Source organism: Emys orbicularis, chromosome 8 (assembly GCF_028017835.1).
Source record: "Emys orbicularis isolate rEmyOrb1 chromosome 8, rEmyOrb1.hap1, whole genome shotgun sequence".
In the NCBI taxonomy this organism is placed as follows: domain Eukaryota; kingdom Metazoa; phylum Chordata; order Testudines; family Emydidae; genus Emys; species Emys orbicularis.
In genome coordinates, this window is record NC_088690.1 from 78,907,555 (window position 1) to 78,931,275 (window position 23,721).

At 45.8% G+C, this 23,721-nt stretch overlaps 1 protein-coding gene and 1 non-coding gene across 3 annotated transcripts in view; one reads left to right on the top strand and one right to left on the bottom strand.

The window, feature by feature from the left end:
• SIL1 (SIL1 nucleotide exchange factor) overlaps window positions 1–23,157 on the top strand; it is a 230,082-nt gene extending 206,925 nt beyond the window's left edge. Inside the window, exons 8-10 of one of the 2 annotated variants that reach the window (XM_065409239.1) lie at window positions 12,030–12,126; window positions 18,222–18,386; window positions 22,645–23,157. In XM_065409239.1, the coding sequence (XP_065265311.1) occupies window positions 12,030–12,126; window positions 18,222–18,386; window positions 22,645–23,010 (628 nt within the window). In that variant the 3' untranslated portion in view covers window positions 23,011–23,157. The remainder of the gene's footprint in view (window positions 1–12,029; window positions 12,127–18,221; window positions 18,387–22,644) is intronic. The other variant, XM_065409240.1, reaches the window with a different exon arrangement.
• On the bottom strand, window positions 1,206–1,287 carry TRNAS-GCU (transfer RNA serine (anticodon GCU)). Its single transcript has one exon. It is a non-coding gene; the product is annotated as a tRNA-Ser (tRNA).
• Window positions 23,158–23,721: the final 564 nt, after the last annotated feature.

Consider the following 23,721-nt stretch of genomic DNA (forward strand, 5'->3'; position numbering starts at 1 on the left):
AGAAAGGTCCTTAATGCTAAGATCGTGAGAAAGTATGGACTGTTTTCTGCAATGGCAAATGGAAATTCTGCTCCCATGTTCTCTGTGGACATTGATATTGTTTCCATTCCACTACCCATTCTGGGAAACCCAGCTAACTGCTTGCCTGGTTTATGAACCCTTTTGGATAGGACGATCTTGTTTAACTATACCCAGAGTAGTTGCAGAATGACTGTGGCATGTTCATTTGGAAGACTGAAAGGATGGAGGATCCTGATGATGAGGCTGATGAGAAAAATTGTATTCTAGTGATAGTTGCTTGCTGTGGTTTGCACAACCTTTGTGGGAGCAAGGGAGACGAGAGCACAAGACAGCCTTGCACATGGATGGGAGCAGGAAGTGGGCAGACTTGGTGATTGTTTTGAACAGACAGATTAGATTGGAGGCCTCTGTGAAGTGATACAACTACTTTTGCACAGTGTGAGGAATGCATTGTGCTCATGCTTTGAGTCTAAGGGCCACTTATGAAGAATGTGTATGCTTTTGTATAAAGCATTTATCAGGATTACTGAATGTCTTCTGGTGTATGTGTACTAATGTAAGGAATTAACATGCCCACATCAAATATGATTATCACCTTTTATGTAGAGTTTCAGTGCAATTTGTGTAGTTTGTAATAAAGTGCTTCTATTACAGTGCCCTTTTAGATGTTGTTGTGTATGTTGTGACAAAGATGCTGTCCTTAAAGTGCCTTTAAAATCTCTTCCTTTTTTGAAATGTAAGCATAGCATGATTTGAGCAATTTACCTCATAATAGCTCATGTTGGCATTAATAAAATTGAGCCAGAAATACTACTTTTTTGCTTTTTCTTTTCTGAGTGCACTGCTACAGTAAGTGCTATTCCTTCAGAGAATCTCCTGGTTAACACACATGGTGTCTCCCTACCATTTCATCCCCCATACAGTCCTATTTTAATGTATCATTCCAGACATATTGGAATTGGTCCTTTACAGTTCATAGAATCATAGAATATCAAGGTTGGAAGGGACCTCAGGAGGTCATCTAGTCCAACCCCCTGCTCAAAGCAGGACCAATCCCCAGACAGATTTTTGCCCCAGATCCCTAAGTGGCCCCCTCAAGGATTGAACTCACAACTCTGGGTTTAGCAAGCCAATGCTCAAACCACTGAGCTATCCCTCCCACCGGGGAGAAGACTAAATGTGCCCAATGAGGATGGGATTCAAACCCATGCATGCAGAGCACAATGGATTAGCAGTCCATCACCTTAATCACTCAGCCACCTCATCTCAGCTGAGTTTGGGCCTCCACCTCTGGTTCAGGTTGATCCTCTGGCTGTGTTGTGTGGTGGTCCTGGACTCTGAGACTGTCTGCCTCGGGGTTTACTGGGTTGACAAGATCCTGGTTTTGAGGTTCAGTCAGAGCCCACAAAATGCTGGAGTTGAGTGGTATGATCTCCGACAAATAGACAGTCCAGCTTCTCATGGTACCAGCAGACTGTGCTTGCTCTCCCAGAGATCCTATTGTACTCAGCAGTCTTGTACTCCAGCCAAAGCTCCTTTGCCTTACTGTGGCACTGGAGGGTGTCCCAGTTGTGCCCTATCCTGCATTTGTGGTGATAGCCACCTGTAGTTCTGTGCTAAGGGGCTGCTATTCTGATGGGCCTGATCATGCTCCTCTCCCCAGAGAGCAATAAAGTTCACAATCTCAGTATGGGACCATGGCAAAGCACAAGGCATGGCTGATCAATAATCAGGATTATGCAAACTCCACATGAGATGGAATCCCAAAGACAGCACCTGGTTGCAGGAACTATTTAAATGGAAAGGTGACATCCGGTCAGGATGATCCTGGAGCCATAGAGGGTATGCAGGTAGACAGGGAGGACAACCCAGGTAGCCAGCAAAGCAGTGCAGGATACTAGTAGGACGGCTTGGTATATGCACAACAGTTGTTTCAGGAGGAGGATGTGGCCATACCTACTTTGCTCCAGGTAAACTCATCCCCTCCATAAGCCTGGATCCACAGGGGGTTGAAAAACACAAATTAAATTGCCAGAAAATTCACTACAAATATTTTGTTTGTGGACAGAAGGCATTTTAATGCAAAGTAACTCAAGTTAACCCACAACAGATTTCAAATGGAGACAAGCCCTAAGACCCCAGAACAGTTTGAGATGTGAGTCAACTTTATTTACAGGATCAACAGCAAATAGTTTCCTTCCAGGCACAAAACAGAAAACAAATGAGGATGGTTAAATGAACGAACACCCACACACACCATTTAAAGAACTCCATCCCAGGTCACAGCACTGACTGGATTTCACTGGGTACCAAATAAGTCAGCCCCTGGCGTTTCTCAAGCTTTAAAAAATATAATTAGCAATCTCTGCAGTCCCCTGGCTTATTCACAGCCTATTTTTGGCTTGCTCCAGGAACTGGATTTCACCACACAGCTAGTACTTAGCTGAATTTTCTTTTTCTGAGCAGTTTGTGCAGCAGAGTGTCAGTTGCTAGACTTTGGTCCATGAAGGATGGCTGTGTCAAAGTCTACTTACCTCTCTGGCCCAAATGAGTCCTTGGTTGATAGTCTTCTCAGCATTCAGATGGTTATTCCAGAATAGGGCTCTTTTCTTATCTCTTTATTGCCAGACCTCTCTAATGCACAAATGTCCTCTGACCAGATAACTATCCTGGATCTTGATCCAGAGTCTAAAAATGTCATCGATCATCTTTCTGAGCTTTCCAAGGACGGTGCTTTGCACATTTGTCATTCAAAGTGACTTTTCATCTGTCCATCACCTCTCTGTTTAGGATAAATGAGCTACAGACTCGCTTCTGGGTGCTCCATAAGGAGAACTGACCTGTTTCCCACAAAGTTGGGATTTCAGTGTTCTTTCTTGGACCCCATTCAGCCAAGGATGAGCTTTTTTGCTTCACAAACTGGATGAGAGAACTCTAAGCTACTCCCTCGGTGGCCCAGCTGCCGTTCCTAAGCTCCACTACACTTCGTAGCATAGGTGAAAAAGTTCAAATGCCAAGCTAGATCAAAGAGCCTACCCTGTCTCTGAGTGAGCTGTCACCTGCAGAAGGCTTGTGCCATTCCCAGAAGACATCAGGGTTCATTCTGCTGAATGCGAGGGGCAACACCGTAGAGCATTTCCCAGCATGTTGAGATGGAGAAAATTTGTCAAGCAGCTACATGGAGTTCAGCTCACACGCCCTTTCAAACCGATCACTGTTAGATATTGATGCGAAAGAGTGGCGGCTCAGTTTTGGTAGGGCAGCTTTGCAGAACTTGTTCTCATAAATTTAGATGCCAAGGTTAAAGAGTGAAGGAGAGGTAAGCAACTCAGGCATCTCTGCTGTGTTGAATTCACAGAGGTGTCTGAAACACATGTGGAGAAGCTGGACATAGAAAATATATGACTGCTGAAAAGTTGTCTCTCTGAGATTCTGAGACACACCTCTCTCCAACCAACTGCAGCAGCCAATGTGCTGTTGGGCCCTGCGAGAACTTTACTTTTCAGGTTTCAGAGTAGCAGCCGTGTTAGTCTGTATCCGCAAAAATAACAGGAGTACTTGTGGCACCTTAGAGACTAACAAATTTATTAGAGCATAAGCTTTCGTGGGCTACAACCCACATCCGAAGAAGTGGGTTGTAGCCCACGAAAGCTTATGCTCTAATAAATTTGTTAGTCTCTAAGGTGCCACAAGTACTCCTGTTGTTTTTACTTTTCAGGAAGACTTCAGCGTGCCTCTTGAAACGGTGACAGAGAGGGCTTGCATAAAAGAACTGAATGTATCTGTTGATGTATGCATCAAGTGTTTGTCCTGACCCCCAGGAAATAGGCCCTGCTGCAAGCCCTATTGATACACAAATCAAAGGGTATCTAAAACATTTTTTTCTGTGGTTGGCAGAGCCATCCAAACCCTGATGTTCTAGTTCTGGTCCTTGAACTTATCTCTCAATCAAACACTGGACTGTTCATCTTTAGGCCAACGATTACCTGTATGTAGTGCAAAGGCCAGATTCAGTGAGGCTTGAGCCGTAGCGTAGGGACTTTACAAACTCACATGACCTGAGTGCTGGCTGGTGAGTCTTGCCCACATGCTCAGGGTTTAATTGATCGCCATATTTGGGGTTGGGAAGGAATTTTCCTCCAGAGCAGATTGGCAGAGGCCCTGGAGGTTTTTCGCCTTCCTCTGCAGCATGGGGCACGGGTCACTTGCTGGAGGATTCTCTGCACCTTGAGGTCTTTAAACCACGATTTGAGGACTTCAATAACTCAGGCATAGGTTAGGGGTTTGTTACAGGAGTGGGTGGGTGAGATTCTGTGGCCTGCGTTGTGCAGGAGGTCAGACTAGATGATCATAACGGTCCCTTCTGACCTTAAAGTCTATGAGACCTTACAGGCAGTGCTTCACATTTACAGACCAGAGATATGGAAGTCTGCACTTGTGCATCTATAAATGCAGGAACAGAAACATTATGGCTTGTAAATTGTGCACCAGCTGGACCAATGGAAAAGTTTGTGGACCACTGTGTGAACTGGCATTGGGGTGGTTGGCAAAGCCCTGGGACTATGGCAATTGCTAAACTGGGTTAGACCAGGGATCCAGCAAGTCCAATGTCATGTCTCTGAGTGGCCAGTACCATATGCTGCAGAGGAAGGTGCAAAGCACGCCACAATGGACAATTGAAGGATAGCCTTCACATAGGGCAGGCGTTCTCAAACTGGGGGTTGTGACCCCTCAGAGGGTCGTGAAGTTATTCCAGGGGGGGGGGGGAGTCGCAAGCTGTCAGCCTCCACCCTAAACCCTGATTCACCTCCAGCATTTATAATAGTATTAAATATTTAATAAGTGTTTTTAATTTACAAAGGGGGGTTGCACTCAGAAGCTTGCTGTATGAAAGGGATCACCAGTACAAAAGTTTGAGAACCACTGCCATAGGGGAAGGTTCCTCCTTTGCTATAAGGTAGTGCTTGGCCTATGCCCTGAAACATGTGGCTTTATATTCCTTATATTTTTATTCTATTTGATTTAACTGTGGATATTCTTATTATCCACATCAATGTCCCATCCCTTTCTTTAAAAAAAACAAGGAGTCCGGTCATAGGCACCAACTTTCTCCGGTGCCCACACCCCCCCACACGTGGCCCCGCCCCAACTCCACCCTTTCCCCGCCCCTGCCCTGCCCCGCCCCGCCCCCTCCCTACCCCCATTGGATCCTTTCCCCAAATCCCTGCCCCGGCCATGCCTCTTCCCCCAGCGAACCGCGTCCTCCCTCCCTGCCCCATGAACCAGCTGGGAGGGAGGGGGGAGAAGCAGGACGCGGCGGTGCGCTCATGGCGGAGGCGGAGGTGAGCTGGAGCAGGGGGGCGGGGCCACGGGGAGATGCCAGTGGGTTCTGAGTACCCACCAATTTTTTTCCGTGGGTGCTCCAATCCTGGAGCACCCACGGAGTCGGCGCCTATGAGTCCGGTGGCACCTTAAAGACTAACTGACTTATTTGGGCATAAGCTTTCGTGGGTAAAAAACCCACTTCTTCAGATGCATGGCATGAAAATTGCAGATGCAGGTATTGTTATACTGACACATGAAGAGAAGGGAGTTACTTCACAAGTAGGGTGACCAGACATTCTGATTTTATCGGGACAGTCCCGATATTTACTTGTTTGTCCCGCGTCCCGACTGATGTTCGGTCAGGACGCAAATTGTCCCGATATTTTGCCCTCTGGCGCACAGGCGGAGAGGGCTCGCGCCCCCCCCCCCCCGCCCCGACTCCGCCCCCTCCCTCCCCCATTGGATCCCTCCCTAAATCCCAGCCCCACCCCCTCACTGCCCCATTGGATCCCTCCCCAAATCCCCGCCCTGGCCCCGCCTCTTTTCCAAGCATGCCGCATTCCTCCTCCTCCCCCCTCCCTCCCTCCCAGGCTTGCGCTAATCAGCTGCATGGCGCCGCAAGCTCTGGAGGGAGGGGGGAGAAGCAGGACGCGGCAGCTCACTCAGGTGAGGTGGAGGCAGAGCGGAGGCGAGCTGGGGCGGGGGGGCGGGGCGTGGAGCTGCCGGTGGGTTCTCAGCCCCACCAATTTTTCCTATGCTCCGGCGGCTCTTGTTTTGTTTGTTTGTTTTTTTCCTCCGCCGCCGGCTCTTGGGGTTTGTTTTGTTTTGTTTTTTTGCTCCGCCAGCACCGCCCCCCCCGCGTCCCGATGTTTCACGTCTCTCATCTGGTCACCCTACTCCACAAGTGGAGAACCAGTGTTGACAGGGCCAATACAATCAGGGCGGATGTAGTTCACTCCCAGTAATTGATGAGGAGGTGTCAATTCACGATCCATTGTCTACAGCCAAGCCCTAAGATACAACCGAATTTGCTCCAATCCCTCAGACAGAGACAAACACCTACAAGATCTTTATCAAGCATTCCTAAGACTACAGTACCCGCCCAGAGAAGTGAGGAAACAGATTGACAGAGTGAGACGGGTACCCAGAAGTCACCTACTACAGGACAGGCCCAACAAGGAAAATAACAGAACACCACTGGCCATCACATACAGCCCCCAGCTAAAACCTCTCCAGCACATCATCAACAATCTACAACCTATCCTGGAAAATGATCCCTCACTCTCACAGACCTTGGGAGGCAGGCCAGTCCTCACTTACAGACAGCCCCCCAACCTGAAGCAAATACTCACCAGCAACTACACACCACTCCACAGAAACACAAACGCAGGAACCAAACCCTGTAACAAACCTCGTTGCCTACTCTGTCGCCATATCTACTCTAGCGACACCATCAGAGGATCCAACCACATCAGCCACACCATCAGGGACTCATTCACCTGCACATCTACTAATGTGATATATGCCATCATGTGCCAGCAATGCCCCACTGCCATGTACATTGGCCAAACCGGACAGTCTCTACGTAAAAGAATAAATGGACACAAATCAGACATCAGGAATGGTAACATACAAAAGCCAGTAGGAGAACACTTCAATCTTCCTGAACATTCTATAACAAATTTAAAAGTAGCCAAACTTGAACAAAAAAACTTCAGAAACAGACTTCAAAGAGAAACTGCAGAACTAAAATTTATTTGCAAATTTAACACCATTAATTTGGGCTTGAATAGGGACTGGGAGTGGCTGGCTCATTACAGAAGCAACTTTTCCTCTCCTGGAATTGACACCTCCTCATCTATTATTGGGAGTGGACTACATCCACCCGGATTGTATTGGCCCTGTCAACACTGGTTCTCCACTTGTGAGGTAACTCCCTTCTCTTCATGTGTCAGTATAATCATGCCTGCATCTGTAATTTTCACTCCATGCATCTGAAGAAGTGGGTTTTTTACCCACGAAAGCTTATGCCCAAATAAATCTGTTAGTCTTTAAGGTGCCACCGGACTCCTTGTTGTTTTTGTGGATACAGACACACACGCTGCCCCGATACTTGACATCCCTTTCTTGAATCCTATTAAGCCTTTTGCCTCAGTGATATCTTAAGGCAGTGAGTCCCACAGGTGAATTATACATTGTGTAAGGCCTCTCTCACACGAAACAGCTTAACTGATGTTTATAATGTGCTGTGGTATCTTTGGAATGGAGGGATTTGTTATACTTTCCAGTACCATTCCCTCAGGGTTACTTATTCTTTGCCTTTTCTCTGCTTTGACACTGTAGCTTCAGTTTTCATTACCACATCTCAGCCATTATTCAGTCCTGGTTGGCCATTCATTTTCCACAACCCCCTGGATGTGGCTGGAACTCTCCTTGTCTTGAAAAATTTGCTGTCTTCAACTCCTCCATCCCCAAAATCCTCCAAACAGAGGCTTCATTTCCTCGAAAGCTTTGCAAGTGGAGAGTCAGGCTGGAAAGAAAAGCAGCTGGATTTTCTCTCCTTGACACCTTGTATAGTACTGGCTGCTGCTTTATTGTGCTTCTGCTGTTCAGTCCACAAAATATGGCTTGTTATTAATAGAGTCTCTCAGTATCTCAGCTATTGAGTGAGGAAAAGAATCAAAGGAAGCCATTAGTAGGTGGCTTTCACAATCTGTTTTTTTCTATATTGAGGTCAACCTGGTAATTAGAATCTGGAATCCGCACATCAGATCTGCCACCTCCGAAACACGGAGTCATTATAACGATAAGAAAAGCAAAACCCAAAGTGATCCTGCTTCTAATCTCCCTGCAGAAATGCTTTCTGATAGATTGCCTCACACCCTGATTGACACAGGAAAGCTTTATGTTTGCTTCATTTTTATGAGCTAATATTAAGCCATCGGTTCAATTCGATGCTTCTCCCTGCCCAAACCCATTTGTCTTTCTGTTTTTATGACCTCCTTTGCCTGTCTCTGTCTTTATCTCTTGTATGTTTCTTGGCACTGGCTGCTCCAGCTTTCTGGTAATCGTAACAACTCTAAATGTTCAACTGTAGCAGAGACATGTGACCTTAGTCTAACTGCAGCACAAGTGCTGCTTCAAAGTCAAGAAAGGCTGATGCACTGTATTCTTTCCTCAGAAAGCAAGTGCCCAAGGGGTACTGAGTGCTGAGCGTCGCTTGGGATCAGGCACAAAGACAGCTAGACATTTTGGTCCAAATGTGCATATTCATTTCTCACCACCAACCCCACCAAGGAGGAACCCTTCAGCATCTAGACACTTCCACGTTCACCCCCAAAGAAGCACGCTGCAGCACTAACTTTAAACCTCTGTAAAGTATTTTCAAGAGATTGAAAAAGGCTGAGACCACCCCATTACCTCCCCAATGAGAGCTCAGCACTCAGGGTACAGTCTGACTAGAATTGCTCACAATAAAAGAGAGAGATAACATGTCTTCATGTGCTATGGTATAAACAGGACTCTGCAACCCGCTTTATGCATGTCAGCCTCTTGGGTGTCCAGGGTTTTTTATTAACAGTAATACTCTGAACTTATCTCAGATGCTGAAAGTCCCTATCCGCCCAGGCTGGCCAAGCACTTCACAGACATTAAAGAAATCACCCTCCCAGCACCCCTGTGTTAATGGTACTAACCCCATTGGGTAAAATGAGCCACCTACTGGTTAAGGGCTGGATTTGGCCACTCAAGCTGAGCAGTACCAAACCCTGGGAATAGCCCATAATAAGGCTGACAGGAGCTGGCTCCAGGTGACTTTCCCAAGATGGCACAGTGAGTTGGTGACAGAATAGTGAATACAGCCCAGAAATAGTAATTCCCAGCCTCCTGTACTAACCTTGGAGCCTCCCTGCCTTTTTATTGTTATTACTGTGCGTAAACTTTGATCTGCAAATCAGAGCACTTGAAGTGTGTGTCTAAAATATTGCCTGGAAAGCAGCGAGCTTGTATGGTCAGGCCCCCAGCTGGCAGGCTGCAGCACACATGCCCACCAGGGGTTTCAGAGAGGCAGTAAAATGCGCTTAGCATCGCGTTTTCCCTGGCCTAGCCAGACCCAGTCTGCCCTGCACTGGATGGTTCATATACCCCATATGGGATGGGCACACTTTATTCAAACCCCCACCCTGTTGTGCAGCATTATCTGGGAAGAGGCCGTAAGGAATGTGTTGCCTTCCTTGATACCCTCTTGTGTCAGTAGCCTTACCTAAAGTGTGCGCATGCACCACAAAGTATGAGAACTCCTGAAGCCAAGGTGTTAGCTGGACCCAAGACCCACAAACTATGGGGCAGTTCAGGTCAAGAACTGGAATTATACAGCTCCAGCCCATTTGTACAGTGGACGGTGGTTGTAGCCATTTATAATCCATAAGGAAAACTGCATAACATGAGACTTTGTGCGTGTGTTAGACCCAAGTCATAATTTATAATTCATGAGCTTTGGGGACAAAGTTCCCTTCTGCAGGTGTGGGGAAAGACGGGTCCTACAGTACAGGCTGGGCAGTGACAGAGAAGTGTTTAAATAAATCAGCGTGTTAATAGAAACTGAGGAACAAGAAAGAGGTGGAAAGTGAGAACTGGAATAAAAGGCCATTAAGGGATAGATAGAATATAAAGTGAAAGGGATTAATGGAGCAATTGGTGTGAACGAAAGGCGAGAAATGGTGATGGGAGAGATCATTGCTAGGTTAACACCTGTGGTAACAAAAAGATATTTACTAGTGAGAACCTAGTATACCCAGAAGGAACAGCACAGAATGCCTAGCATGCCCCTTATGTGTTGTGCTGCCATCACTTCAGGTTATGTCAGTCACATTTCATTTTCTGTTGCACTACTGATTATATTGATCTTTTTGGTGCCAGTCTGTCAGTTACATGGCACTAGAACTGAAACGTTTCTTATGCCTCCAGATGAGGCTAGAGTTTGAACACCCCTGAGCGATGTAGTTATACTGATATAGGTCAGTAGTGTAGACCAGACCTTTGGTAGCCAGCATGGTTAGTTAACTTGCAAAGCCACATTTCCCTCAGCAGGTATGTTTCAGATGCCCCCCTCAACCAGGCCAGTCAGTCTGAAATTGATTGGGAGTTTGGAACACTGACTTCACTTTACAGCCAACCAAGGAGTATGATGGCCTTTACCCCATGTAAAATATGGTATTGTACCATACATGCCTCCCTTTGCCTCCTAAGGGTTATATGAAGGAAAAGATCTAGAGTATCTGTCCTGGACTTAACAATGTGGGCTAACTTTTGACTAGCACAATCCTGCGATAAATAAATACATACCTACACAAAAGAGGAGAGAAACTTCTGTAAAGGGATCCACCGGCCAGAATCACCCAATCAGTACAAAGGGAGCTGTGATGTTTCTGGGCAACCTGCTGATATCCAGCTGTTGGAGTAGTCCCCACCACCTCACAACCAACTTTGGTTGCCTCAGCAAGACGAGGGTATTGAGAGTCAGACTGGGAGGGTTTGGTGGCAATGCAAATAGGCACACGTCAGATCAGCATGGTGGCTCAGCTGGGTGGTGCCAGGCCTGTGGCAGTGTAGCTTCCATTAGCACAGGGCAGGTAAATGAGGGAGGTGACTCACCAAAATCACAGATCTGCATTTGTGAACTGCCCTGGTCTAGTAACCGCACCTTCTCTGCGGCAACCTTTTGCCATGCAGGCCACAAGAAGGAGTAACAGAAACTGCAGAGGGAAGATATCTATTATTCTGCCCCATGCTCAGATGTGTGCTAGTTGGCTAATTAAGTAACACAACTTTAATTAGTTATTAATGAAAGGAAATAACAGAAGCCATGACACCTAAATGAAAATAGATGGTAGTTTATGTAAAAATGTGGTTGCAATTTTCCATATATTGAGTTTTCAAATTGGGATCTCAGATGGTTTCATTGTTGATTCTGCCATACATAGTTTGACTTTGGAAATGTCACTGATTTCAGACCAGGTGCATTGTACTCCATGTTCAGATTGCATACAGATGGCTACTATATTGTTTCCCTCTCTGGCCCTCCCTCTCATCCTCCAGGTAGCCTCAGAAGCTCACACCCAGGGTCATGTGGTGATGGCGCTGATGCCAGAGGCACCCTCTCAATCTTCTGTCAGGGATGTATTCATTCTGATCAGGAGAAAGAAGCAAAATGTTTTGCAATGTGATACTAGGATCTCCCAAATCACTCACATTTAGATGACCCTGCCTGTGCTAATAGTTCTCTTTGGAGTAAAGAAAGTACATGGCAACTGTCAGCATCTGGCTGGCTTTTAAAAATAAGTCTTTCTGTTTAGCTTGAGGTTTTACGTACACAAAAACATGTGCTTGCCCTAATGACAAAATCAGTTCCTAGATCAGGTATGCAGTGCCAAATTTCACCAGCAGGTGTCATCTTCATAGACAGTCCCTCATATAGGGAGGAATTGAGGCAGATGTTGTTAAACAATCCAATTTGAAATAGGTGCTTAATATTCATTAACGCCTTGCAGTACATCTTGAAAGTAACTCATCCCCACTATTAAAAAAAACAAAACCCCTTACCTAGAAACAAGTGTGTGCTAACCTGTTTAGTTTCCCTGTGATCTATTGTCTGTTCCTGATGTTCGTTTTGCTTTTTCCCTCAGCAATCCCAAAGTTCAAGTGGAAGCAATTGAGGGTGGTGCTCTACAAAAACTGATGGTTATTTTAGCTACGGAACAACCATTGTCTGTGAAGAAAAAGGTAAGTTGGCCAAAATGTGTGTGTATTAACGTTTCCTAAATATGACATCCAGGTGTATAGTCTTGCATTCGCACCATTACATAGTGATGTGATCTGTGTCGCCTGTTCATGGATATGTGGTGCTTTATAATGAGGCGCATTCACAGAAGCGGTGTCAGGCTATGTTCAGAGGGTCAGATTCAGCCCTGAGGTCTATGGGCATTCCCCCCCTTCCACCCAGTCTGATGGGGTTCTGTTCTTCTTTCAGTGCTCTCAAGGTGACCCATGTTGTAGTTAACAAGCTGCAGTTGTGTACTGACAGGGAAACCTTGCCTCTCTGGTGTACAGTGCCATTAGCCAGCCCACTGTTGTCACCTCATGGCAGCAATAGGCCTTGCCCTACTTTAAAAGGAAAACTCAGATCACTCAGCGAGTTCATACTGTTGGGCAGGCAGTGCTGTATGTTAGTCTGGGAGGGAAGGAGCAGATCCCGGCATGAAGATCACAGGCTAATGAATAGGAGTCGATGTTCTGGAGAAGATAATTGCTACATCCACTTTGGCATCCTGCCTCAAGCAGGGGCCAATATCTGATGCTTCAGAGGAAGGCGAAAAGCTCTCCTAATGCCCCTAGCTAAATGTGCAGTGCTGTACGTTGAGGTACAGGATTCTTCACTCTCCCCTTCAGTGATCAGTTTACTCGCTCAAGCATGAGATCTGATTACCCTTACCTTAACATGCAAAGCTACAAATGGTTGTTGTTGGCCATAAAATTATCTAGCTCCTTTTCAAATCCAGGCCCAGCGTTTGACTCAGTGACCTTCTGGCACTGTGAATTCCACAGGAGGAGTGGAAAAAGTAGCTCCTGTTACTCAACCTTAATGCACCTGCCATTAATATCAGTGATGTGCTGTCAATATTTTAAAAGAGGATACCATGAAAGTGTTTCCCTCTAGCCTGTGATAAACTCCTGAGTCTCAAGGAATGTGTGGGCCACAGGAGTGGAGAGACTGAGGCATTTATTCACTTGAAAAGATTCCCTCCTTGTCAAGGCTGGGCAGGCAGGCTTGTGTAAAGCTGCACTTGCTAGAAATGTTTACACCATGTTCCTGAAAATGACACTGAGCATCCTGCTGGCCTAGCCCAGCATGTGTGATGCGAACAGTGTGATGACCTCACAGGGACGGTGAGGAGGTATCTAGGGAAGGGTTTGAAAACCATTGCCCTGGAGTGTAGTCTGCTTCATTCCAAAAACAAAGCTTTTGCCTTTTTCAAAGACTTCTGGCAGCATTCAGAGACGGGGTGACCTCACCAGAGACCGAGAAATCACCCCAGTATTTTCTTTAATTTAGTTTACTGACTGAGCTGTAACAAATGACTCCAGAGAGCCCTTTCACCACGGCCTGGAGTTTAACTGAGTGACCCTTGTTCTTGTATTATGATAGGGTAAGGTTTTCACTCTCCTTGTCATAATTTGGATGCTTCTGTCTAGGCTCCTTAACACATCCCCTTTCCAGGCAAAATACTCCTAGTTGTGACAAGTATCAGGGGGTAGCCATGTTAGTCTGTATTTACAAAAACAACAAGGAGTCTGGTGGCACCTTAAAGACTAACAGATTTATTTGGGCATAAGCTTTCGTGGGTAAAAACCTCACTTGAGGTTTTTACCCACGAAAGCTTATGCCCAAATAAATCTGTTAGTCTTTAAGGTGCCACCAGACTCCTTGTTGTTCTAGTTGTGACAGTCTCTCTTCAAATCTAAACCCCCACCATCCAGTATGACAATCTTTAAGGCCTTTTTCTGAATGAAGGGGATGGCTCTGGTGTGTAGTGCAGAACTACAGGCTGATGTGGTACTTCAGCATCAGCTGCAATGCATGTAACATTCGTGCGTGACAGGGAGAGATTTTTACTCCCATCAGAATGAAAACATGGTGAGTGCAGGAGAGTCCTATTTCCCATCCAGCCGTGCTTGGGTGGAGGCGGAGTCGGCATGCCAGCACACTGATACTATGGACTGTGGTGAGGAGGAGACAGAAGCATCCACTAAACTACTGCGAGCAACTAAGAGATTATAAAATAGAAAAATATTGGATTGGGAAAAAATAGCTGTCTGTTCTGATCTGCCCACAGTGGGTGCAGGAAACACCATTGTGCACTAAGGAGTCAATTCCCATTGTTGGCAGGCTCTGAGATGGATGATCTCAGTAATAGTTCTCGTTTCAGCAGCAGCCTTTCCTGAGGGGTAGACTGGCAGCCTGGGTGCCTTGCTTAACACTTAACATATTGCCTCAAGTAACCATTTTTGTGAATATCAGAGAGGTGTAAAAATCAATAATTTAGCCACAAATTGCCCCCTTCCTCAGCCTTAACCACAGGCCTGTAACAGCTCTGAAAGGGAGAGAGCACCTAAACGTCTCTCTCACTAGCCAAAGTAATCTTTATATTAGGATGAGTTATCTGTACTGCGGTAGTGCCCAAAGAGCTCAAGCAGAATTGGGTCTGTACTCACACAGAATCAGAGTTCATAATCCAGTTTAAGACAAGATGCACTCAGTGAGAGCAGTGAACAGGGAGGTGAGAGTGATGGGTGTACATCAGTGAGTTCTGAAGGATTAGAGAAACACTCAGAAGTTCAATATTTATCCAAGCTATCTGAGCTTTGATGGGGCTGGATGGGTGTCTGCCAAAGTGACATCCACCAGAATACTGGTACTATTTCTGCTGGTTGGGCTGGAGATTTGAGCATAGGCTTTCTCAGGGTATTTGGGCACAGCATCCAGACTGCAAAGCCCCCAGAAGGAGAAAATCTTTGGCTTGGGTTCAGTTCAAGTGATGGGCATAGGTCCAGTTTGGCTATTTTAACAGACCTACTGCCTGAAATACAAGTTAACAAAGCTCAGTGAGAGCAGAACCCATCTTGATCTGCAACCTGCCTCTTTCATGTTACTCTGTTTCAGTGCTTCAGTATTGTGGTGATTGAGGCTATATAAATACTATAGACTGAGTTAATATCAGCAGCTAAACCAAATCAAAGTAAAAATCTCATTGGCCCTACATCTATCCCAAACCTTGTATCTAGTACTAGAAAGATTCAGAGCAATGTCTTTGCCATTAGTTTCCACTCTCATTTGGACTGGCCACCTGCTCCTTCCTGCATATTCGGGCTTATCCCCACCATAGCAGGAGGAATGCAAGGTGCACGGGCTACAACAGCTTTAAGCACAGAACATTTCCGCATCTCAGCTCTGGTATTTAGAAAGAGCCTCTTGTGCAACTCCACGTTCTAGTGCTGCATTTGTTTATCACGCTCCTTGGGGAACTGTAGCAACAGCAGACTGCTTGTTGCAGATACAGACAGATGTAACCCTTGCCTAAGCAGCAGCCTCAATCAATTGTCCTGGGAGATAAAGAATATAAACCCTTTGCGCTTCTAGACCCTTTCACCCAGGGATCTCAGGCTCTTCCTGAACATCAGTTAGGCCTCACAGTACACCTGTAGGGGTAGGTCAGTGGTGTTCTCCTCATTTCACAGAGAGGGAACCTGGGACACAGAAAGGTGAAGTGATGTGCCATGTGTCACATGGTGAATCAGTAGCAAAGCCAGGAACACAACCCAGAAATCCTGACTCCCAGTCCTGCGACTGAACCACTAGACAAAACTGTTTGGAAACTGCTTTAATAGGGAGACAGTGCCATGAACTGTGTGCTGTATCTGACACCATTTAAAGTAATTGCTCAAAGTAAGTTCTCTTGGAAGATCCTATACAGCTGAGATAATAAAGTTAAGCTTTTCATTTATGACATTGGCACAAAAAGTGGGAGTGTGCTAATAAAATTTGTGGATGATGCAAAGTTGGGGGAGGTATTGCCAATATGAAGGAGGACCGGAATATCATACAAGAAGATCTGGATGACCTTGAAAACTGGAGTAATAGAAATGGGATGAAATTTAATAGTGAAAAGTGCAAGGTCATGCACTTAGGGACTAACAACAAGAATTTTTCCTATAACCTGGGGATGTATCAGTTGGGAGTGACAGAGGAGGAGAAATACCTGGGTGTATTGGTTAATCACAGGAAGACTATGAGCTGCCAATTTGATGTGGCTGTGAAAAAGGCGAATGCAGTCCTAGGATGCATCGGGGAGGTATTTTCAGTGGAGACAGGGAAGTGTTATTGCCGTTATACAAGGCACTGGTGAGATCTCATCTGGAATACTGTGTGCACTTCTAGTCTCCCATGTTTAAGAAAGATGAATTCAAACTAGAACCGGGTCAGAGAAGGGCTGCTAGGGTGATCAGAGGAATGGAAACCTGCCTTATGAAAGGAGACTCCAAAGAGCTTGGCGTATTTATCCTAACCAAATGAAGGCCGAGGGGAGATATGATTGCTCGCTATAAATGCCAGGGAGGGAGAGGAGTTATTTAAGTGCCAGTATGGACACAAGAACAAATGGATATAAACTGGCCATCAGCAAGTTTAGGCTTGAAATTAGATGAAGGTTTCTAACCATCAGAGGAGTGAAGTTCTGGAACAGCCTTCCAAGGAGAGCAATGGGGGAAAAGACCTAACTGGCTTCAAGACTGAGCTTGATAAGTTTATGGAGGGGAAGGTATGATGAGATTGCTTACAATGGCATGTAGCTGATCTGCAACTGCTAACAGCAAGTATCCCCGACGGATGGAGATGGGACACTAGATGGGGAGGGCTGTGAGTTATTACAGAGAATTCTTCTCAAGGTGTCTGGCTGGTGGGTCTTGCCCACATGCTCAGGTTCCAACTGATTGCCATATTTGGGGTTGGGCAGGAATTTTCCCGTGGGTCAGGATGGCAGAGACCCTGGGGTTTTTTGGCCTTCCTCTGCAGCGTGGGGCACGGGTCACTTGCAGGTTTGAACCAGAGTAAATGGTGGATTCTCTGTAACTTGTAGTCTTTAAATCATGATTCGAGGACTTCAGTAACTCAGCCAGAGGTTGTGAGTCTATTACAGGAGTGGGTGGGTGAGGTTCTGTGGCCTGCGATGTCCAGGAGGTCAGACTAGATAAGCGGTCCTCAAACTGTGGGTCAGGACCCCAAAGTGTGTCGCAACCCCATTTTAATGGGGTCACCAGATTTGCTGGGGCCCAGGGCTAAAGCCCAAGCTAGAAGTCTTCAGCCCTGGGCGGTGGGGCTCAGGCTTTGGCTTCAGCCCTGGGCTCAGATTACACACACACCCCCATATGGGGCTGAAGTCCACAGGCTTTGGGTTTGGTCCCCTTTCTCAGTGTCGTGTAGTAATTTTGTTGTCAGAATGGAGTCACGGTGCAATGAAGTTTGAGAACCCCTGGGCTAGATCATGATGGTCCCTTCTGGCCTTAGTCTGAGAGCATATAAAGTTGATGTAGGCAGTGTCAGTCTGTGAGAGCTGCATTGATGTGTTGACAGCATCTAACCTGGAGAAAGGTCAAAGGGCATGATCCTGAGGGGTGTTGAGCACCTACAGTACCCCCTGAAGTCAGAAGAGGTTGCAGGACTAAGCAGGGGGTATGTCTGCACTAGCTTTAACTGAGAGAGCTCGAAGTCTGTGCTGCTGCAGTTTCACTGCTCATCAGGAGTAATTACCCAGGGTTATAGGCAGGCTTGTACAGCCCCACCTGAAGCACATGGTGCTGCAGCTTCACTGCTCTGGTACCTGAGCTAATGAGATTAAAGCTAGTGGGGGTATGTCTGCACAAGCTGCAGTCACACCTCTGACCGCAATGTGGACGTATCCATGGTCTTCGAGTTCCTGTAAGTTGTGGATCAGACATCACACTGAGGTTCCATGCAGAGATACTACCTCGCTGGTGAGGAGAGATTTAAATTAACAAGGGCAAGCGTTTGCAGAACAGCAAGTCATGAGTGAACACAGTTGTGTTTTTCTCCCCTGATTAGAAGTCATTAAGTGAGATTGTTGATGGACTTTTAAATCGCACCCATATTATGTAGCATTAATCAGCTGCCTTTTGTGGCAATCCATAAAGGAAGATGAAGCCAGAATGCTAGGGCTCTTCAGAATAGATTGCTGAGCAAGAGTTCATTCAGATATGGCAGCTGTCACTGGACTAGAAGACTGATTAACTGTTGTGCTTGCCAGGCTCTCTTTGCTTTGTCTTCGATGCTGAGACACTTCCCCTATGCCCAGCTGCAGTTCCTCAAGCTTGGTGGCCTTCAAGTACTTAGAAATCTCTTCAAAGAAAAAGGCATGGAGACTCTCTACATACGTGTTGTGACGCTGCTCTATGACCTGATTGTAGAAAAGGTAAGAGGGCTGTGGGGCAGTTTGCTGGAGCCCATGTTCACTGGTTGACAGTGAAGATGTGAACTATACTCCTGGGAGTGAGGAAATGCATGTGAATCGGGAACAGTTATAACAATGCAAGACAGTTCTTAGGATCTTCATTAAAGGGCAGTTGTATCAAGGCCAAACAGAGAGGCATGGTACCAGGGAACTCTCCAGGCAGAGACAAGCTGTGCCTGCTGATAGTGGGGTGGGGTTGGGTGTGTGTGTGGAGATTTGGGTTCAGAGTGAGGGCAGCTGGCTTCAGCGGTGTTACTGAGCATGCTCCGTACAAGCCAAGCAGCAAATCTGGAGGGGCATGCGACCCTGCATGCGCCCCCCCACACACACACGCATCACCTCTATCTCCAGGGGATGGAAGGCCCGCTCTGCTCCAACACGCCTCCCTGCAGCACTGCAGGAGAAGCCCCTGTGGAGCTGGGTTCCATATTGCATAGGCCAGGGGTGGCCAACCTGTGGCTCCGGAGCTCTTCAGAAGTTAATATGCGGCTCCTTGTATAGGTACCAACTCTGGGGCTGGAGCTACAGGCGCCAACTTTCTAATGTGCTGGGGGGTGCTCCCTGCTCAACCCCTGACTCTGCCCCCCTCCACCCATTCCCGCCCCCTCCCCTGAGCCTGCTATGCCCTCACTCCTCCCCCTCCGACCCTCCTGCATGCCACAAAACAGCTGATCGGGAGGTGTAGGGAGGGATGAGGAGGCGCAGATCCGCGGGGCTGCCAGTGAGCGGGAGGCGCAGGGGTGGGGGGGAGCTGATTGGGGGCTGCTGACGTATTACTGTGGCTCTTTGGCAATGTACATTGGTAAATTCTGGCTCCTTCTCAGGCTCAGGTTGGCCATCCCTGGCATAGGCAGTTTGTACTCCCTGGGCTGATCTTGTCTCTGAACCTTGAAAATATTGTGTAGCCATTTAAGCATCTTTTTAACAATAAAATCAATGTTTGTTTTGGAGGTGGTGGGTTTTTTACCCTGAAATGTTAAAACCAAGAACGTGTGCTAGAGTGCAGAAGAGCCAGGAAATGATCATTCTGGTTTCATTGTCCAAAGTGAATGAAATGCAAAGAGAGTTACCAGGGTATCGATGTGCAAACTAGCTAGATTTTTGTAATTCTTTTAATTTTATGGGGCACTGTCCATTTGTAAATCTTAGGTTGTAACCAAGTAAACATCTGTATCTATTTTACTTAACACCAACTTTGATTATTACTGTAAATATCAGTTTAAAACCCTGTTTACTAGCCACTGTTTGATTTGTTGTTTATTTTCTGCATTTCTGTTACATTGGAGAATGAAATCAATTAAGTCAAGTTTCACTTCTGTTTATAGTCAGTTTCACCTGCAGATTTTTATTGCTGTAGTGTTTGGGTTTCAGACCTTGAAGAAAAATGATTATATGCTTTAAAAGTAGTTTTTAATGGACTTTTTATACGAGATGGAAATATTTTTGTTAGTCTGAAGTTTTATAAAATATAAATATTGGGTCCAATATAAGTTAATCCTGTCCCTTCAACGGCACAAATAAGGAATTTGTATCTATGACTTGTTTTAGCATTGTCCCTTTAATCCCATTCCATGTTTTAATACTGTACCTTTAGCAACTCCATCTGTTCACAGATTCAATCTATCTTGAGATAATCTGCACACCCTACACATTCTAAGTTTTATACTGGAACAATGACAGTTATAGCCCTTTTGAGTGTGAAAACTATTTTCTAGGATGTACATCACAAACTGCTCTCATTACGTCTGCAGACAAAATGGAAAAAAACAGCACCTGGAAAGGTGCTGGATTAATCTGAATAAGTGGTGATGTCACAAATGCTGTAAAGGACTAGCTTGGGGGTGACAGACTGAAAAGCAATAGGCTATTTTTTTTTTTAAATGAAGCAAAACTAACTCCAGCCCATGCCAGTGCCAGCTCAGTGAAATGAAGCAGAAGAGAAGATGGTTCTGAACTGCTTTTCCTGCTTCATTGTCTCTGTTTAACCCTGAAAGGATGGACAATCTGCGTGCACTGAAAATACTGTAAAGTTTTCCAGGTGGTGGAAATGGCTTTCCTGCAGGATTGTGGGAAGGGAAATCTCGCCTGAGTTTTTCTTCCTTTTCTCCCCACATATGGTAAATCAAAGTATAAATACAATGCCGTGAAACATGCCAGCAGCAACCACCCAAGGGATCAACAAAAGTCAGTTACGTAGCAGAGGTGGGCCCTTAAATAAAGGGCCAGATAAAATGTTACAGGAAACCTTGGGGAGACTCGAGTGGTCCCTCCAGACAGGGAGTTGCTTATTAGCAAGGCTCATCCTTTGTGCGAGTTTCACTGTATCTCTGCTGATTTCCAGCCTTTTTCTTCTGCAGATTTGAATTTGTTCTTATCAGACCTGTAAAAGCCCTAATCTTCCCTTAATGATAATACCGTAGCAAGCAGACTTGTGCTATTCAGATCTAATTAATGAAGCGCATACATAGTAATTATCACAGGAGGCCACCAGCCAAGCCAGAGGAATAGCTCTTAAAGGGAAACAGACCCCATATTGCTCTTCTTTGGGAAATGGTGCTGTGAACAGCTCCTTCTGGCACACAGACTGAGATGCATCTAGGGTCACATTCCAGCCTGTGACACATGCATGGGATTCCTATATATGTCAACGACTGCTTCTCGCATTCCCCTACCAGCTCTGCTAGGCCCGAATATTTGAAGCCAGCTGTAAAAGGATGTGCAGGTTCGGTATGCTAAGCCAGCTCATTCCCCGCTGAAAGCCTTAAACGTGCCCGTCGTAACTGAGACCGTGGGGTGGGAATCCACGTCTCAGCTCACTCGTGGTGAGGCTGTTGAATGTCCATATAACTGCACTGAACAGAATGGATGCACCTTTTATTTAGGGCTGGCATAAGGTGAGCATTGGGTTGGGCCATGGCACAATCAGGATCCTAGCTCATACTCTTGCTTCCTGGGCCAGCAGGAGCTGGGAACACTGTGGAAGCCACGTGCCTGGTCTCTGGATGTGGGGAACAGAGCACTGTGGCTTGTGCCCAAGCATCCCCTTCTGGCTGTTGTCAGAGCAGCACCAATGAGCTAAGTTCAGCAAGAGAGAGAGAATTGTGATGATGCAGAGCTTGAGCATGGTGCCGCTGGCGAACCACAGGGTGAAAGATGTGGGGGGAGGATCCTGGACGGACCCCTACCTCCTAGAAAAGGCAATGGAAAGCAAAAATCAGGCCTGAAATGCCAGCAGGCTAAAAAGTCAACTCTCTGCCATTTGCTGCAGACAGCAGCACCGAGGCCACGGGCGCAGTGAAGCCTTCAGGCAACTGCTTCAAATAAGCACAGTTTAAGGAATTGACTTGACAGTGACTTTTTCTGCCCTTTTCTCCTTTATTAAGGAAATGGGGGGGGTCTCTTGTGGAACAGCACAAGGGCTCCACCAGTGTCCCGCGCATCTCACTGTCCTCTGGATTCTAGGAGCTCTGCCCTGTTACAGGTGTATATTGTATGTGGGAGCATTTACCATGCAGTTCAATAGGGCTCTGCTGGCTTCCCTTTGGTATCTCACTGGATTCACCTGAGGCTTTGCTTGCTCGGTCCTGGTATAACGTTGCCCCACAAAGGATATTTCATAAAATTGCGCTTATGCCCTTTGTTTCCCATCTCCCTCTCCCCCCTCAAAGAAAAGTTGTTTTCTCTCTGCTTTGTTTTAATCATAGAAATATCAAGAATAGCAACACTGTCTTCCCTAGCTTTGCTGGAGGCACCTCCAGTGGGAATTGGGAACGCTCTTAAATGAAGGGTGGGGATGTTGAGTGTTTAACAAAGAGGTCTTGTATCCAAAGTGTTTAGTACATGCCGGAGTTATATAGGTGAGCATGGAAATAAATAATAATTTGTTTAAAACAGTCTCATCTCACCCCCTTCTCCTTTCAATCAGATTTTCAGTGTCTTGCAATATCATAATTCTACTCGTTCTCCAATCAATTTCCAGAGTAGATAAGACCTGAATTTCTAATGCAAAAAAACCCAACAAGCAAAACAAATCTTTCAGGCTAACTTCATGCACCATATAAAGAAATAAAATAGAGTACAATGCTGTCAAAAGCCAGGAGTCGTGGGATGTCTGGATTCACCCATGGGCACTGATATACTGTATAACCTGCTGGAAACAGTACTAAGGGTAGTTATTGTTCTTGGATACAGATAATCAATTTAACATGGTTTCTTGCAGATGCTGCTTGAGGATTCTGAGAACAAGGAAGACCAATTGGAAGAGAAAGTTCAGCAGTACAAACAAGTGAACCTGGTGCCAGCTGTGGTGGAACAGGGCTGGTGTGTGATTATTTCTAACCTCCTGGCATTGCCGGAGCATGACACTCGAGAAAAAGTTCTAAAAACAGTGCGCGTTCTGATGGCCGCCTGCAGGGACGGATACCAAGGGGACTATGCCCTCAGCACCACGCTGAGCATGCTCCGCACTGAATACGAAGAACTGGCAGCAGAAGAACAAAGGGAAGGGGACAATGATGGCTATTTTAAGGAACTCCTTAGCTCTATAAATACCATTATTCAGGAGTTAAGACCTGGATATCTGTAATCTGACTGAGCTTAAAAAAAAATAAGTCATGATAACCTGGTGAATTTTGACGGATATGCATAAACAAACTATTGAGTAAACTGCTGGTCAAAGCAAAATCCCTCCACAAGGCAAGTGAGCCAACAGCTCCATTATTAAAGAAAGATACAAACATTTTGGGGAGTGTTTTCATTTCACATCTTGGTCTGTGCTAAGATACCAGATAATGGGAGTATATATGTTTAAGGAATATTGCATCTTGTCCTCAACCTCTAATATGTTTAATGTAAGTAACAGGATGTTTCAATCTGTTTAGTAAAATGCAGAGATTCTTCAGGGTCCAGAGAACTGATGCGCATTTTTGATCACATACTTGCTAATTCAGGCACCTATACATCTGTGCTTTGTAAAGGGAAAAGACTTTCCCACGCAACTGCGATTGGTCTTTGTTCTTTTTTTAATGGTGACCCTTTCTTTTGCTGCTTTACAATTTATACAGAAGGATCGAAAGCTGTTAGGTTTCTATTTTTAAGTGTGCTTTCTGCTTGTGTCTTCCCTCAGAAACACCACGGATATCAACGCTTGTCTTCCTGGAGGTCTGCATAGAGGACCTATAGATTCAGATTAGGAGCCTTCTCCGACCTTTGTTGAAAGATGTTGAATATTCAACAAAAAAGCCTTTCTTCCAGCTGTTTGTTAGGGTTTTGAGTTAAATAGATGTTAATAAACCCC